At 45.1% G+C, this 18,798-nt stretch overlaps 1 protein-coding gene across 7 annotated transcripts in view; it reads right to left on the reverse strand.

The window, feature by feature from the left end:
- Window positions 1-18,798, reverse strand: part of SEC14L5 (SEC14 like lipid binding 5) — a 41,168-nt gene extending 22,370 nt beyond the window's left edge. The window contains exons 1-5 of one of the 7 annotated variants that reach the window (XM_074598938.1): window positions 18,697-18,798; window positions 15,199-15,302; window positions 14,845-15,091; window positions 14,435-14,552; window positions 13,189-13,264 (exon numbers count right to left, since the gene is read on the reverse strand). In XM_074598938.1, coding sequence (XP_074455039.1) covers window positions 13,189-13,251 — 63 coding nt within the window. In that variant the 5' untranslated portion in view covers window positions 13,252-13,264; window positions 14,435-14,552; window positions 14,845-15,091; window positions 15,199-15,302; window positions 18,697-18,798. Of the gene's footprint in view, window positions 1-5,024; window positions 5,075-13,188; window positions 13,265-14,434; window positions 14,553-14,844; window positions 15,092-15,198; window positions 15,303-15,974; window positions 16,081-18,696 lie in introns of those variants that run through there. The other 6 variants (XM_074598940.1, XM_074598937.1, XM_074598939.1 and 3 more) reach the window with 6 other exon arrangements.

Genomic DNA, 18,798 nt, shown 5'->3' on the forward strand with positions numbered 1-18,798 from the left:
ACACACAGCCCTGGTGATATAACTAAGATGACGGGCCAAGCCCATCACCTAAAAAGGTGGAACATTTCCATATTTGAGAAAGAATCCCTTTCACACATTGATATTAAGCCCTTTGCTAATCATCTTTGCACAACAACTCTAAAAATACAGCAGCCGAAGATGCCCGAGATCATCTGAAGGGCAGCTGAAGCACCAGGCTGCAGTCACAATAAAGTTGTACTGTTAACACGCCTGACCCTTCATCACTGTGGGGACCCATCAGAAGAAAAATCCATCTTTTGAACCCAGCACCCTCTTATCAAAATCAGTATCTATACACAGCAGTACCTTTTTGCTCCAATAGAGAAACTGAGGGAAATCAAAGACAGAAATAATTTTTTTTTTCCAAAACATTGCCAGAATTAGTTGTTATTTTTCCCTCCTCTCTGATTCTGCAGAGCGCAAGGTGAACAACAGAATATCCCAGCCAAATGAAAGGCACAGAGTACTTTAATATTAGCTCGTTTTAATACTTGGGCTGTTAATCTGCCTGCATTCGCTCTTCCATCACCTCACTGCAGGAGCTCTGCGCTGACTAGCATATAGGAACTACAGTTTGTCTCTCCCTTCTCTGTCCCTCCTTCTCCAGAAGGAATTACAACAGTATTGTGCTACTGCTTTCTCTTAAGTGCATACCCACAATATTGTTTTTAAGGCAAACATTTCGATGACCTAAGTCTTGAAAAGGATCAAATACATATATATAAGAAATGAATGGCTCCATGAAGCCTCTCCCTCCCTTCTAAACCCCACTGGGATTAACATGGACAGGCAGAACCAGCGAACACTGCGTACCTCCTGCTGATCCTGCAGCCCATGCCAGTCAGCACATCACCCCGAGCCCCGGCGTGGGCTTCTTTTCTAGCATGATCAGTCTCAAGGATCGACTTCACACCAGATCAGACTGAATAAAACCCCCAAGGAGTTGTTGCACTGCAGCAGGCGCTGTCTAGGCAAGCCAGAGGACTGCATACGCCTGATTTAGCAAGCAAATTATCTCAACAACCCAGTTTACATTAGTTATTTTCTTAAAGGTTCAGATTAACATGCTCTCTTTGTACCCAAAACAACCATTTCACAAGAGCTGGTGGTTCAGGCCCACCGGTGTCCTCCCCTAAATCAAGCTGTTTTTTCGCAGATTTCTTCCAAAAGGATTGTTGCAAAAAGCCATGCAGTGTCGTAGGGTTTTTTTGTAGTGGACTGTACACATAACGTGACCAACATACAAGTGTCATTTAAGTCTTCGCAGTTATCTCCCTCAGACTGAAATTACACACTACATTTCACAAGAGAGCTGGGTGAAGACAGAGGCATTTGGGATCTGTTTGAACTCTCTGAGATATTTTGCTTGGAAATACAAAAAAATTGGGTATTGGGTGCATTTAAAGTGTAAAAATAAATAAATTAATAGATCATTTAGACACAGATGACACAGCCTGTTGGAATTAAAGCATTTAAAGAAGTAGAAATTAGATGAAAAAATCTCCAAGTGAAACAATTTATAGCTAAAATAAAGATTTAAAACATGCAAGGAAGACATAACAGGTACTCAAGGTTTCAGAAGTGTCAGATCTTCCTTTCACACTGAAGGGAAGACGAGGGAAATTTGTGCAAGGCTGCAGTGCCCGTGTTCAGGTGACTATGCTACTGGCACAGCCTGCCCCCCTGTCCCAAAGCACCTCAGCACACGTGCTGGGGTGACATGGGTGGCCAAGTAGCCACAGGGACTGCCACACAGGGGGGTCCCCAGCCCTACTGCACAAACCCAGATCAGCCCTAGCAGAAACAAGACTCTGCATCCCAGCCCAAGACCCCTCAGTGCCACAGGAGCTGACAAATGATTAATCAAACCCCACAATGATTAATCAGCAGGTGATACGGCTGACTATGAAATCAGTAGAGTGCTTTGACCAAGGTTTTGCCCTGTAGTCTCCTGGGAGATGTCTGAAAGGTTTTACCTATGCTGGCCAAAGGCCAAACAGTTTACGGGCCCACCACTGTGACAGATGAAAACACCTTGTGAGAACAGAGTCTTCAAGGACAATGCAAAGAAGCCACACTTAAGTGTCCTAAACTGTTGGTCAAATACATAATAACCAGTACAAAGAAATGCATCTGTGAGAAGAGACCGCCCTGAAGGTCAGCCAGATGCCAAACAAGAACAAGTTATACAAGCATCAAAACCGAAAAAAAAAAAAAATGACATTCTAAAGCTTCACAACCACAGAGAAAAGGGAGAAATTACCCTCCTCTAATTTCACCTGCTTAGCCCCTTCCCCTCCAGAGCACAGAGGTGCTCTCCAAGTCCTTCACCTTCCTAGTACCAAGGTGTTAGACGTATTGAGAGTGCAAGTGTGGTCCGGCTCCCCCTCCACTTTAATCTCCTGTAGACTGGCAGTAGCTGTTCCGCTGCTGTTCCCTATAGCATCCAGGGAACACAGCCGGAGGGCAGGATCTTTTATAACAGTTACTCCTGTTTCTCCTCTGCAGGTTTCAACAGCCTTTTCTAGCAAGTAACCTTGAAATCAATTACACAACAGAGGCCTTAGGAATCCAAAACAACAGGGACATCCAAGCACCAAATTACTGCATGAAAGAAAACACCTCAAAAACCAAACTCTCCTGCAGTTTCCTCCAGTCTAGTGCCTGCTGGGTCCTGAGTAGTTCCAACATTCTCCAACAAGAGGCAGCTTTTGTTAGATGATCTAGTTTCATGCCTTAATACCCTAGAGGGAATGTTATCCTTCCAGTCTTGGGGCTGCAAACCGACTCCCAGGGCAGCAGTTCTGGCTTTCTCCCCACACCAGTCAACTAAGACAGATGACTTCAAGCTTCTCACTAATACACAGCAAATTGGGAGAATCCAAACCACTTTGCCCATCAGCATGCAGACGGTTTGCAGGGTAAACACACAGAGCTTGCGTGCTAAATGCTGCTGTCCATGAAATCATGCAGAAATACACTGAGCTATTTTGGAACAGCAGTTGGCAGGAAAACATTCATCTTCTACTTGATAAGTGATGCTCTGAAGTGGCTGCACGGCCATCACGTCTTTAGGGTTTGGTTGTTTGGGGTTTTTTTTTTATACTGGTAGGGCTTCCTTAGTGACAGCATCCCAGGATCCGCTGTTTCAGATTTGAGCAAGAGCACAGGAACGGAAAAACTGTGGTCTGACTCCTGTATGATGCCAAGATGAACTTGAGAGGGATCTTCAAGAGTGTAAAAGCTCAGCTACTGGGGAAAATTGTATTGTGTAGGACACATGAAGGACCTAAACTGTTATTCACCTGATGTAGACAAACTGTTGCAGTCCATATTATACGAATACATTACAAGGACAAGACTTCATCCTTGTGCTAAGAGCTAAAACACTTCAAACTTCCATGATCAAACACAGTTTAAGTCTGCATTAATGAACGAGATTCCTCAGGGTCATGTTACAGCCATGTGCAGTTTGCCAGGATAAAGGAAGAAAATGTACACCTATGTTCAGATGAATGGGAAATGAGGAGGAGATACGATATCAAGTTTTGAGCCAGAGATGTCCAGATCATCATCCCTTTGAAAAAGAGATGATGAGAAGCAAAATAAACCCCTCACCACTTTTAAGTAGGAAAAGTGGATACATTTGGACTAGCTTTTGAGCAGCTCTAATGATACATAAATATCTCTCTCCAGATTAAGGTGTTTTCTGATTTTGTCCTTTTAGGAAAAAGTCATTTCATCTTGCAGTCCCTCCTACTACTTAGTCTAACTGCTGAAGGGAACCACAGGGTGTGCACACATATTCACCAGACACGATAATCCATTGGCTTTGTAATCATTAGAACAGATACCATGCTTCTCGCTAGTAGTGCAAAATAAAATATGCGTGGAATAACTGGGAGCAGGGAGGGATCAAATGGATATTTGGGGTACAGAAATGCTCCAAAGTCAAGGAAAAGGGAACCTCATTTTCAGGAGGTGCAGAGCATCTGCAGAGTAGCAGAAGTAGTCTTTGGGGCCTGAGAAATAACACTTTTGCTGGAACAAAGAAAAGGATTTGCCAGTGAGAAGTCCACTGGACCACAGCAGCCAGGCTGCAAACATTGACCCAGTGTTATCTCTCCCTGGCCCACAGCCACTAATTTGCCTCATTTCTTCAGATTTTGGTGAAAGAAACAATTCAGGGAGCAGCAGCTGTCTATTACAATACAGGCACAACTGAGTGACCCAGCAAACCTACTAAAACCAGGCCACGCACTGCAGCTGCACCAAGCTAACTCAGGAAACTACCAACGTGCCTGACCTCCTGTCTGAGAAGAAACAACACCCCATTCAAGCTCTTCTGCTACAGCTTTCTCCTCTGCTTACCAGAGAGAAGAACTTGGTTGTGGAGCAGTTCAGGTCACAAGAAGTATGATGCATCAGTTTTACAAATAGCCGTGAAGCGACGCCTTATCCGTAAACTATGGCTAGCTGGTCAGACACATTTGCCATAGCCCATTGCAGAAAAACCACATACACTGAAATAGGACGGCAAGGAAGCAGATATCTCAGGTGACTAACACCTTAAAGAGCAAAACACAGCAATCAAGTATCATCCCATCACACACACACTGCTCAGTGAATCACCCCAAAATCAAAAAGGCTGGCTTACAAATTAATGCCTAGTTGGAAGTGCAACCCGTCCTTGCCAGAAGCTGTTGTGAGAACTTATACAAATTGACCATAATTCAGGGTCAAACTTAGGCAGGTCACTGTGCTTAGCAGTTTAAAAAAAAAAAATCCATGCTGGTTAAGACGTAACAACTGATGATTGTTCTAAATTTTCTCACCTCTTTAAGTCCCTGCACAAGAGCTTATTATTTATCTTCTGTACTTACGCATTCAGTAGAAGAGAGAAGCGTCTTTGAGTTACTACTGGAATCTTAGATAATGGTGATACCTCCAGCTACGTTGTGTCCCCTTGTGCTATGCTGCAGTGCCATTGAACTACAGCTTACCTTACAGCTCATCCTTTCCAGCATTAGCCTGCACTGATCAGATTAAGCTGGAGACACGAATCATCCTTCAAGGAAATAAGCCTCCATGCTGCAGCTGGAGAAGGAGATTAAAGAAAACAAGGACAATCCTGTACAGACTCTTTGAATTACTGTAAATCTTCTCTCCAATCCACATGTAGTGCCAGCGCCATCCCCTCCTAAACCATTCTTGCCCAGCAAATGGAGTCTTAGCAGTGACGATGCAAAGCTATCAGAGACTAGTAGGAACCCCACAAGACACACTGAGCAGGACAGATGTGTAGATGTTGCCAGCAGTTCTCCAGAACTCTGAATAAGCAATTCTTCCATCCACTTCCAGCAGCTGTGGTCATCAAACATTTTCTACTCACTTGAGGGGAAACATCCCCCACCATAATCTCAACAGAATCATCAGCTTTTTGCTCAGCCTGACTGTTGCTCACTCTCAACCTGCTTAATACCAGGAGGAGGTGGTGGCAGGGCACAGATGAATACAGCTGTGAAGAGTCATCCCAGCTGACACAGAGATCATTACTTTCAGACTTCTGTTGCCAAATGCTTCTCATCAGTAAGATGATGGGATATTTATAGTGTATCTTGACAGCATGGTTTCAAACCATCAAGTAACACTGAAGCATCATGTCTTGAGTCAACACTAGATCCTCTATAAGTACATAAAATGTTAACCCAGTAGGTTCTGACAGTCACAACAAATTTGCCTTCAAAACATGGCAAGAAGGGACAAGGGATGTTGCCGCCTTTAAAATACCTGGCACAGACCGTGGCTGCAGACAGACCATCCACACCCAAGTATTATTTGTCTGCACTCAAGTTCTATATACAAACAATCCCACCAGAGAGAGTAGATTGTGTTTTGCAGGTGAGTATCCACTTCGTAACTACCGCTCAGATTACTATTGGGGCATTTCATGTCACTTGTGACATGGACTGAACAGAAAAGAAGAACTTTTCCCCCCTTGCACATGGATTCTCTCTCAATCTCCAGGGTACTGCCAACCAGAAATACCATTTTAGACAGTATCTGAGAACTGTGTCGTTATCTACATCACAGCAGCAACAAAGGAGCTTTTGGCCACAGGGCATGCAGGCTACACCCTGCAAAGCTCTACCCTGCGTTATCTGCGGATATCCAAGGACACTGCTATCCTGGGTAGCAGGCCGCTGCAGGAACCTCTTCTCTGGCACTCCTGCACATGCTGCACTTAGAGCTCCACTCCAGTCTCTTTGGCAACTCTGCACAGCCCTCCGATCAGCTGCACCATCACCGCTGCTTCAGAGAGATTCCAGCTGCCAGAAACCGCTCCGCTCTCCCCGCAGCAACTGCGCTTCTGCTTCCAGTGTTCAGACTTCAAAGCAGAAGCTATGAACTGGCATCAAAAATTTTAGTTAAGATTCTATTTTTCTTTAAACTCAGACTGTGATGTTACCAGAATAATGACAACAACTTGGAGCTCCAGATGGGGATATTCCAGTCTGTAGTTACAATGAATTATATAGGAACCCCCAAAAGTGTATTCTGTGGTGCATCTGTGCTGTAGGCAGTATAAGATATTGCACGGTAGCTGACCCAGACAGCCCATCTGCGCATCTTACGTAGCGAGACAGCAGCAACCCTTTGGAGACCTGGATGGGTTGTGAACACACACATTGAACTTGTCGCTTCAAACAAACCCACAGAACTAACGTGATCCTTGCTAGACACCAGTCTACTTGTATATTATACTGCTTTCACACGTCATTTTATCTGTTACCACCCCCCAGCCCCCATTTTATCTGTTACCAATGTGTACTGCAAGCTGTTTGGGCCGCCCTATGGTGCCTACCCAGGAAAAGAGGGCTCAGAGGTTCTGTTGCAAAAAGCATCACCGCATCAGTCAGTCAGTGAAATACTGAATCCTTTAAGACACCACAGCATTAGAGAGAGCATGCATGACATATCAGGATTTAAGCAGTCTCTTTACACACTCAATATGCTGAACGCAACAGGAAGAAGTCATTAAATAAAGCTACTTAAAGATCTAACATCTTTAACACAATGCATGTTGATGCTGAAAAGGCACAAATAAAAATAATTTTGAAAAGGTGTATGGAAAGCAATTCTAGCTGTCAGGACCTGGACCCCAGTATTCACTTTCTTCTGCAGCAAAACCTGACAGCTAAAATAGCAAGGAGCCACTTCCAATTAGACTGCATATAGAAAGCCTCCAACACTGTTGGCACAAAAGGATGTCAGGATGATTGCAAAATAAGTGATGCATTTTGATTTTAGTTGTACTGGATGTTTGACTCTTGCATGTAACTATGGGCCAGGTCCTCAGCTGCTGTAAACAAGCAAAACTTCAGTGACTGCACAACTGCTTTGCCAGCGTGCAAATAGCCAGTGTAGTCAAGGCTGATGTGCTGGGGGATTATTCAAGGGCAAGAGTGAGGACCCCTGCCAAATCCAGCAACTATCAGCAAGATTGCTTCAGTAGCCTCAAGCATGCAAGAAACACACCTCACGCAGGGTCCTGGATGATTGCTTTTGATGCACTATGACCCGGTGTCACAGGATTAGAGTAAAGATGATGGAGAAGAAATACTTTCTGCCGTTTACTTCATGTGAAGTAATTTCGGACTCTACATAAACCTGCCACATTTGTAGCCTGAACTAAAGTTGCCACCCAGCTTTGCACCCATACTGAGAATCATGGAATCACGGAATTTTCAGAGTTGGAAGGGACCTCTAAAGATCATCTGGTCCAACTCCCCTGCTAAAGCAGGATTGCCCAGAGCACATCACTCAGGACTGCATCCAGGTGGGTCTTGATGCAACCAGAGACAGGGACTCCACAACCTCCCTGGGCAGCCTGTTCCAGTGCTCTGTCACCCTCACCGTAAAGAAGTTTTTTCTCATATTTGATAGGAACTTCCTATGTTCCAGCTTGTGCCCGTTACCCCTCGTCCTGTTACTGGGAACCCCTGAAAAGAGTCTGGCTCCATCCTCCTTAAACCCACCCTTTAGATACTTGTCAACATTAATAAGGTCTCCCCTCAGCCTTCTCTTCTCCAGGCTAAAGAGTCCCAGCTCTCTCAGCCTTTCGAAGAAACAGAAGTATATACCACCCCAGTTCCATTCATTTCCTATTTTATCTTACCTGAAAAATAAAGAACTCCAGACCAACTAAATGCAAAGAACACTGAAGTGCCAGTAAAACCAGAAAAGAGAGTCACGGAGCTGCTTGGAAGTACGGGTGGCAGGCCAGGACCTCAGATGGCCAAGCTTTCACTTGCTGACACAAGCAGGGGAATAATGAGCTGCCACCTAACAGATCTAGTAGAGAGCCTGAGTGATGCTCGAGATAAGAAATGCCTGTATACCACACGTGCCCCCACAGGACAACCTCCCTCCACCCCAAACTCACGTTGCACATAGCAGAAGCATCCTAGACTGAAGAGTACAACTCAATCAGGGCAGCAAGAAACATATCCCATTGCTGTCCATGCATGCATTTTCAAGAGATCAGGCTCTCAGCTGCTCATATATGTGTCAACACATGCCGTGGGCAACACCAAGAAATGAGGTCAAGCAGAAAGAAGCACTGACTCATATCGTGCACATGTGGGGCTCAAGAGCAGTTTCATCCCAAGCACGGAGTACAGCCGGCACACGCAATGAGAACTGATGCTGCTGCAAGCTTCCAAATGCCTGAGCTTTGTTCCGTCTTTTGAAAGCCGTGACATATTTTTAGATAACAGTAGTAAACCTCACAAAGGCTGCAAACATAAAGCTGGTATCCTGTATGCAGTAAGCTTAAACGTCAAGTCACATATATATTTTTTTCAGATATAGATAGCCTTTTAGCTTTTAACTAAACCCAGCCTTTAACCCACTAGTGTTGTGCTTTGCAGAGCTTTCGTTTCATAGAAAAGATAGAATCTCAGATAGTAAAGGGATAAAGGTTTGATTTGGTTCCAAGTGTAAAACCTGCAAGCAGAACTTTCCCCTTTTTCAGGATCTGCGTCCTTTACCATTCCCTTGGCACGAGGCTGTGCAGAAAGACCCCTCGCTTGCAGCAGAAGCCATAAATTGCTATTAGTAGCAATAAGAGCCGGACGTGAAGCGCATAGTAAATGCATCAAGACAACAAAACAACTGATAGAAGTGCTGTCATGAAGTTGCTCATTTACACCACTATTGCAGCAACTCAAACTATACATCGAGTACAGAAGACCATGTAAGAGTCCCTGGGGGTTTATTTCAGATCTGTAGCTTCAGGAACCATCCTAAGCAAATTTAGTGTAAAGTCTCTGAAAATGGCAGATGTCAATTGCAAGTGTGAAGGGCTGAGCGCACTACTAAAATTAACAGCAACAAAAAACTCCCTACTACTTTCAAAGCTAAAGCTATCTCATCCAACCTAATTATGCATTGGCAACAAATAATATTTAATATGCAATCTCTCTTAGCTTAACTCCTGTCCAACTACGCATTTTGGACTTGCTCACCCAAGTCAAGTTCTCATCTCCATACATCAGAGAAGGCTCACAATAATTTACAAAGTTAGCTATCACTCATGAGCTATGTGGCAGAATTACCTCTCCATCTAGACTTTTTCCTCATTATAACATTTTATTAAAAAAAAAAACCTTTTAGCTTTAAAACTACAACTACTACACAAAGAAAATAAAAAGTGTGTTTAATACTTGGTGATTTTCTTGTCTGTATAAATAAAGTCAGGAGACATATGCAATCTCAAACCTGCTGATCTAATTGAAGAGAAGACAAGATCAGGCCCAGAGAGGCATAGACAACCCATGTGAGGGAACAGCTCAATTTAAAAGGAAACACACACAAAGAAGAGATAAAATGGAAAGGAAAAACATGACAAGATAACAAAGCATTAGAAACGTCAAGGTTCTTTTCAAGTAGAAGGGATAAAGATGTCAGGCAGTGGTTATAATCTGAAGAGCATGACATTTTTGATCTGTTAATGCGAGTGCAGATTAGGAACAAAGCAGATGAAAATGACTACTGTGGATTTGGACAGGTGTGGAAAGATCGTCCTTTATTTAAACCTTTTCAGAAGAGAGGACTCTTCTAACAAAAAAAAAAATAAAATTCAGAAGTCCTGAATGACCAAAAGCGACTCACTAAGCTGATTCCTTTTTGCTTCCTCAGATGCACAGGACTGGCAAAGAGAGCAAGAAGGGGAATGTGGTCCTCCTTCCAAGGACTGGAAGATGTGTCAAACCTACTGCCTGCAAATGCCAGAACGCAAGCTGCAGAAGCGTTAGTAAGCAGCCGAGTGTAAATCCATAGACAATTATCCAGAGACACACAATAACAAAGGTATTAACAGTAAAAGCACAGGCTCATCTGTCGAGCAGAGCCCCGTGCTGTCTAGAGGATGAGCTCTACACACACACACTCTGTACAAGCCCAAGGAAGATAAATTGTGTTCCTGATAGCAGGGCTCAACAAAAGGCATGGGAAACACTCTGTGCTTGAACAAGGCCAGGAAGCAACACATCGTTTGCCTCATTTGGCTACAACAACCCTGTTTCTCAGACCCTCATACCCGAACGAAGCACACACGCTGTTTTCTATAGTGGGGTCCAAACATCGGAGGTTATGGAAGAAAAATACTTTTCCTAATGAACACTACTTACCTCATGACATGGCCTGAACAGACCACAGGAAGTATGACCCTCCCCATTATACAGACAAGCAATCAAGCACAAGCGTTTCAGGCTGAAGGGTGCAGAGAGACCCACAAAATAAGGAGGTGTCTTGAGGTCACCCACATAACCTCTGCTTTCCTACCATTAACCACAGCGCGAGACCTCGGCACTCCAAAGGTTCACACAAAGCATTGGAGGGGAAAAGATGAAAGCAGCTGAATATCAGGTTCCCAGTGCTGAGGAAGCTGCTGTCAGATTTATGCTGAAGCAGATTAACAGCAATGCCACGTGCTGAGGAGCAAAACAGCTTCACTGTACGCCCACTCTCCCTGCAAAACTTCCAGCAACTGACAGCTACCACCTGACAGCTCTGTGAAATCTGCGCTGCCTCCACACAAATGGAAGGCTCCATCTGAACACATCAAATGCGGTAACAAAACCTACATCCAGCTCAGCCTGCATGGGCTGCCACTAGATCGAAACACTACTTTATAATGCCAGTCTTTGTAATAAAGCAGTTTCTGCTGTGAACACGTGAATTTCACAGGACATTAGACTGGGACTAAGGGGTCTATATTCAGCTCCCTACTCGACTGCACAGTCCTTTGGGTGACCCTGGATAAGTAACTCGATCTTCATAAGAAAGAGAACTAATAACTTTGCTAAGGTAATGGGAATTTGAGTTTGCTGAACGCCTAAAGGATGACATTTACAATCCCAGCCCTGAAATCCCAGGGAATGTTAAATTCTGTCCTGTTGAAAAACTGAAAGCAAATAAAACTAAACCACTTGAAAAATAAACCCATCAAACCCTGGCCTTTGGGCATTCTGCTAACAAGCTTACAAAGGATTTGTGTAGAGGCAGCCCTCCTATATTAGCAGCCAATCTAGTGACAGGCATCTGGTGTTAGGTTTATCCTGCTAATATAGACAACAGGAATGAGGAGAGGTATGCATAGAGCAAAGACTACCAGTATCTCCATAACAAGTACTGGTGTCTTATTCTGATACAGGATGCACTGAGAGAACAAAGAACACAGCCAGAAAAGTGTCATTACCACAAACATCAGCCCCAGACTGGTTGGGCCACTTCTACAGCATGTTACTGGCTTAGCTGTTAACAGACATGGCAAACGCGGATAAGACTGGAAAGAGGAAAGGGGGGGAGGGGCAGGAAACTGGCAGGGGGGAGAGCCCAACTGTCAAAAAGAAAGTGTTAATTTTGATAATTAGAGAGCATCAAAGTGAATGGCACCTGCTGTCAGCTGAGGAATTGCTGCTACTTTCGGGCTCCGTCATTCCTACTTAGGACCATAAAATAATCTCTCTCCTAGTTTTAACAATAGAAATAAAAGACTGGAGGCTGTTTTGGATAAAACAAATCTTCTGGGTTCCTGGGAAGTAAGCGCCAAAAGAGGCAACATTGTCAAGACGAACACAGTGTACTGCATCAGGCTCTCCCTTCCATTCATGGGAATGATTTCAGCTACCTGAAAGGGCTATAGCTTTCCCTTTTCATTCTCGATCCTAACAGACCAAAAAAACCTGGTGTCCTTGCTCAGCAGGGAAGAGAGATAATGAAGAAAGCACCAGACTAAAAGTGGTAAATGCTATGTCTCGGGGATCCCTAGTGTAGACTGAAATGCCCAACAGACTACAAACAAAGCCTTGCAAGAGTCTATAAGCAAGCATCTCGGCTAAATGCCCAAATGCTCAGTGCTGACCTTGAAATGCAAACAGCAAATCTTTCAGAAGGATATTTGACTCACACCTTGAAGAGCACTGACAAAGTCCAGAATATCACAAATTGTCTTCAAACTCTACCTAGGCAAGCCGCCATGGTCACATTAGCTTTCTGCATCACCAGCAAAAGAACTTCAATTACAGCACTCAAACCCCTTGTGGCAATCACCAAATTTGGAGAGAGATCTCCAAACATTTCAATCACAAGGTGAATAGGGAAGAACATACAGAAGAATTTTTCCAAAGACTTCTAGTTTTTAAGCAAATCAAAAAGCACAGTATAATTTAGAATCAAGTTCTAGATACATGCATCCTACAATCCTGATTGGGATCAGACCTAGAGAGATTCTAAACTGAACCGCATTTGGTGATATGGCAAAGACAGTGTCTGGCCACAAACTGACCCTGCCTACCTGAATATCACAGTTTTTTCCTTCCTTGTGAAAGAGTAATTACAGAAGGTTGGGTTTTGTTGGGTTTTTTCCTCCAATGACTAAACTGCCTTTCTTAAAATACCGAGATGTCGATTCTTACTTTTCATGGAAAATTGAAGGAGGACAAAAAGATAACAAGAGCTAAATCTCTGTTCCCGCAATGTACCCATAAAGTTGCCACAAAGGCACGCTAGCCAAAACCGCAGTCCCCCACCTCCCACTGGCCTGAAGTTGCAGCCTCAGCCTTAGCAGCTGGAGAAATAAGAGTGCTGAGTATTACTCACCGCCATGACGAGCTCAAAAGGATATTTGTAGACTCGAACTGGGGACTGGTATTTCTGCACCATTTTTACTACACACCTGTAATAGAAAGAAATCAGAAAATTTGAGATCCCTCATACCAAACACCACAATACATTCTAGCAATTTTCACAAATTGCTTACTAGAAGCCTTAACTCTTTCTCACAAACAGAGAGGAGGAGACAGGTAGAATATCTTGCCCAGCATCGCTTAGCAAGTCAGTGTCAGAGACAGAACAAAAGGCAGATCTCTGCAGTCCCAGACCAGTGCCGTGTCCAGCATGTGGTAGCGTCCTTTGCCGCTTCCCAACACCACTGCAGTAAATTCAACTCAGAGCTCCAACAAAACTCACAATAATTAAAGCACAAAACAGATGTAAAGCCAGAATCAATTGTACTCAGGAGAAGGAGCCTGTCTTAGGAGCCTTGCAAAGCTTAAATAGCGATTCTTCCCCCCATCCCCCTTTTCTGCATTACATTAGTAATCATTACGCAAAATCCCCCTTGTTGAAAGCTTCCAATGGCTTCCCATATCTTGGTGCTTTAAATGCTTTTGTGCACAAAGTAGCATTCAGTTGTTTTAACCCCCTAAAACAAAAAGGAAACAGCATGCTTAAAGCACATGCCTGATGCTAAGCTAGCAATCACATCCCACTGCCTGGATGCCCACTGCTTCCAGCTGAACTAAGGAAATAACTGCATGCAATGGAAACAATTCAGTTCTCAGCATTTCATTTCTCCTCGCCACCTCTCACTCTTCTCATCAGGATTCCTCCCGCAGACTCTTTTGCTGGGGTTTTAACCCTCAAATACGCATCAATAACCCGCATCTCAAGGAAGTGCGTAAACCATTAAAAAAAAGGTTATTAGGCTGCTTTCTGCAATTCCTTTAAGTTCCTTTATATCGCTCCCATTAATACCATCCACGAACATCAGAAACACAAAAGGCTGGACGGCTGGTTTGAGACACTATGCTGATTCCACCCCACTCAAATTCCACTGCTGAGCAGACACAGCCCTCGGCAACATGACGCAGCGTAGCACTGAACTCAACAGTCAGAGCATTAAGACAACTTATTCCTGACATTTTAAGCCCAAAACCCGAGGTGAAACATGAATTAAAAGGCAAATGGCAATCAATTCTCCCTCAGAAAGACTGCTGCAAAATGCCACTACAGAGTAAAATCTAAGCAAGGGTGAGGGGGGAAAAAATTTTAAAAGTTTGAGTACCTGAGAACGGGGAATGTTTGTAGAAGGGTCTCACAATCGGACAGTTACTCTGCAGAGGATCCCGTTACCCAAGGAGCAACATTCAGGACTTGCTGGGTCCCTAGGAGTCTTACTGGTACTAAAAGCCAGTCCAGGCAGAACAAGTAAACGCAGAGAAAATGCATCAGCAGAGCATCCAACTCAAACTGAAGCAAGCAGAGCAGGGGCAAGCAAACACCCAGGAAGCTGGGGCTGCTATCACGTATCAGATACCCGAGCCAAGAGGCACAGGGCACCTTGTAACGCAACGCTGTAATATGATTATGCAAGCGCGATACCTAGGCCGTGCGGGAACCTTCCGAGTAAGTGCAAATATAGCAAGAGAAGCCTCGTCAAACATATTTAGCTGTGATCTTGCTCCCAGTTCTGACCTTGCCTGCTAAACCGGGAATTCCTGCACTTCTGTAGGAGGGGGTCAGGGACCTCCACAGGAGGAAGTCTCAGGACAGACCAGTCAGTCCAGGATCACCCACAGCCCAGAAATGAAGTCAACAGCGACAGAAGAACAGGGTGGCACAAGCGGTAGTTCAACAGCCTTAACCATGCTGCTCGGACAGATCTGTTGCTCCCGAGAGGCTGCAATATCTGATTGCCACGGGTTTACTGCCCCGTGCTTCTCTAGTTGAGGGAAGTTTGAGAAAAAGAGCCAGTGACTATTACACCCATGGGAAGCTGTGGAAGAAAGACAGCTGATAACTCACACCTGCCCTAAAAACCTTTTATACCTTGGGGAAGGTGCAGCGGCAGACCTTCTACGCCTTCTCCTCAAAACAGTGCTGCGAGACAGTCATTCTGCTTCTCAAAGCAAGAGGGACTCCAGCTATCACTCCTGGGAGAAAAAAATAAAAGAATCAGAAAAGGCAGCGAAAAGTAGCTTATGCAGTGCACACAGATACAGATGGATAATTAGCACCAATAATGATTTTCAGGTGTTAGTTAATATGGCCCACCTGCCCAGCGCTAAAGACATGCATCCTCATAGGGCTTTAGAACCAAAGTGACAGACATGTTTTTAAAGTCGTCTCATGTATTCCACTCAAATTATAAACAGGTTATGTTCAACCACCTTGTAAAGAAAACCAGAAAGAAACTCCACAACTACAGGATACATCTGCTCCTTAAAAATCCATCACACCACTTCAGCCTCTACAGTGGCCCAGGCTACTTTGTATTTGCATCTGGCTAAAAGCACATATTAGGAACTACAGCTCAGCTGAAGAGCAGTGACTCACTCAACCGCAGCTTGATCACTTAGAAACCCAGACGTGCAGCTAGGGGCAGACCTGTAGCCATTCACTGGGCAACACCACGGAAGAGCATGATTTCAGCTGGCCGAGCCCAGCGCAGTTTGTAAAAACTCATGAGAGGCTGGAGCTGTCAACAACACATTGAAGGAACATATCTAGCTAATAATCACTTTAAGCATTCTGATTAGATACTAAAAGTGTTTCAATTATTGCACACCTGAACACAGAAAACAGCGGCAGCTACCACAACTCACAGAGCATCCTGTGACAGGCTGACAGCAGTGCCAACAGCACGGAGACTCAGCAGCCCGCAGCTCCCTGCAGAGTCCAGCTGGCCTGCGTACCCCCTTTTGCTACAACCTACACAGAAAGTCACAGATGAACCAAACCCTAGAAGGCAGAGAGTTAATTATAAGCTTGAGATACACCAGCTGGCATTGTACCAGGGGAAGGAGGGCATGGAAGGGGACATGGAATGGAAGGATATCAGCCCCTGATGGCACATGCATTTCCTTGCCGTAACTTTGGTAGCATTTGAGAGAAAGGCTAGTTCTTAACAAGAAGTGGTGTATGCACAGCACGCAAAGCTACCGTTACATTTTAGCAAGCTTGAAGGGTGTGAGGGCTCCCATGAGCAATACACATCACTACGCACACAGCTAAGGGAAGAGAGGCAGTGAGATTAACTACGGGTTTCTACTTTATTTAGAATCATCCACTACATACCTGAGGGATTTTCCATATGCTTAACTTTTGTTTTGTTATTTGTAGGAGAGGTTTACTTAACAGAATACAGCCAGATGGCTGGAAATCAGAAACTGAGTTTCTGTATTAAATGTACATAAAGCCCCAAATCAAAGCCCCCAGCCTCTGCTTCTCATCCAGGCTAGTATGAACTCATTCAGCTCTTGCCACATTAGAGCTGCCTGTTGGATGGTGAAACTCGGCAGCCAGCGACTTTATTAACTTCTCCCACCTGTGGTGGCTTCTTGTCAGCTGGAAGAGAACCACCAAGCAGTTTTTTTTGTTTTGTTTCTGAAGAAGAACTGCTGAAAATAGCAGAATTCCAGACTTCCTCAAATGCTATTACAACATGTGAAAGCCAGCTGCGGCACCCAGCTAAGTTGATATTTCCAGAGAGAAAAAGGGGGACTCTGCAGGACTGTAGCCTTTCCTCCCCCCTTCTAGAGTAAGGTGGGGGGAAAGGTGTGTGACATTTCCTCTGCCTGAAATGCCTTTCACTTAGGTAGATGTTGACACAGTAGCTGATGCTTTACACGTATAATAATAAGATGGTACCAAGCTGTAGGATATTTATTAGAGCTCTTTCACATAAGAACTTGAGAACAAGTCTTTTGTAGCTTGATATAAGGAAGCCTCAAGGCAGAAGGGTGCCAGCATAAGCCTTTACTATCTTTTAGAAGAAGACATCTTCTCAGGCAGGACTTCATCTTGCCCCCTGAGAAACACCTTTGGTGCAGGGGTGAAGCAGCATGAGGGCTGCAAGCCAGCACGCTGCTGTGGAGCCCGGCCACCGCTCTGTGCACCTTGCGGAGATGCCTGGGGTCCTGTCCTGTTGCAGATTACAAAGACAAGCAACACAAACATCCAAACAACAACATTCACACGTTCTTTACAACACAATAAGGAACAGTCTCTTTGGCAGAGAGGGGAAGAAGAAAAAGGAACAGCGTGCAGCATTCTGCTTTCAAAGCCTTGTAAAGCTAGCAGTTCCTTCCATGTAGGTATCAAAATAAGTTTCATGCCTAATACTTCTATACCTTGATCTCATAAGTTAATTTTCTCAAAGAAAGAACCATCACTGACCTTTTACGCACAGCCACATACTAAATCCCTGGTATTTGCCAACCTGCAGCAGTAGATAAGCTTTCTTGAAGGAAAGCCCCTCATTCCTCGCCTTGCTACTCCATAGGGAGTATACTCCCTATACCACACACATACACTACATATACTCCCTATACTACACACACCATTTTATCCATCAACACTACTATCAATAATTCAATACTCAAGTTTAATTAACAAATGGAGACATGCTTCAGCTTAACACATAAAACACGAGTAGGTCCAATCACCAGGACCCTCGATGGCGCAACCAGCACAAAACTGCTTCATTGAAGTTCACAGTGTTGTTCTCCCTGAACACAGGCACGTTGGACGGACACACTCATTAGCCCAATTAGACAAGCAGTACCACCAGCAAAATCCCCTTCTCACTGCCCACAAGGCGATTTTAGTACTCGGAGGAGTTAAACCAAGTGACCCAGACAACAGCACACGCTTCGTTTAACCCTGCCCCAAAGCCAGTGGGGTTTTATATAGAAGCTGACCCAAATACATCAATACATTTAGTAGCAGCTCACCAGGGTCAGCCTTAGACTTTACAAAGACTTCAGGGTCAGTTTTTTCGGTTGTTTTTTTTAACTTTAAGACCCCAAGCGAGCTCAGCAGATGGTGGGGAGTGAAAACGGCCCCAAGACTGATGCTCACACACAGAACAGGGTCCCACCCGCTGCTCCCTCCACAGCAACCCCACCCTGAAGCGGCCCACCTGGGCGACAGGAGATCCAACTTCTTCCAAGTAGGGCACAAACCGGCAAACTTTAAAACCGTTATTTTTTAAGTAAACCTGAAGGGATCCTCAGCCAGCCAGCTCGCCTCCCCTCGGGTCCTCACCTGCTCCCTCCCTAATCCCCGCAGGATTATGACTAAAATTCCTCTCTCCGCTCCCCCTAGCTGTGCAGATAACGGGTGCCGGCACCCCCCCCCATACACACACCGGCCCCGCCACACAGCCGGGCGCGGCGGCCGCCCCTCAGCCCCCCGCGTCCGCTCCCTCCCTCCCACGGCCGCCCCGGGGGACCCCCAGAGAAAGGAAGGGGAGGGGGGTGTCCCAGAGCGGCGATCGCCGCCTCCCTCCTGCCCCCCCCCGTCGCCGCCCCCCCGTCTCCTCACCGCGGCCACGGCGGGGCACGGCCGGGCCCATACCGAGCGCGGCGGCTCCAGATCCGCCGCTGCCGCCGGCTCCACGCGCCGCTTCAACCGCCCCGCGCGCCG

Source organism: Larus michahellis, chromosome 8, assembly GCF_964199755.1.
Source record: "Larus michahellis chromosome 8, bLarMic1.1, whole genome shotgun sequence".
NCBI classification, from domain to species: domain Eukaryota; kingdom Metazoa; phylum Chordata; class Aves; order Charadriiformes; family Laridae; genus Larus; species Larus michahellis.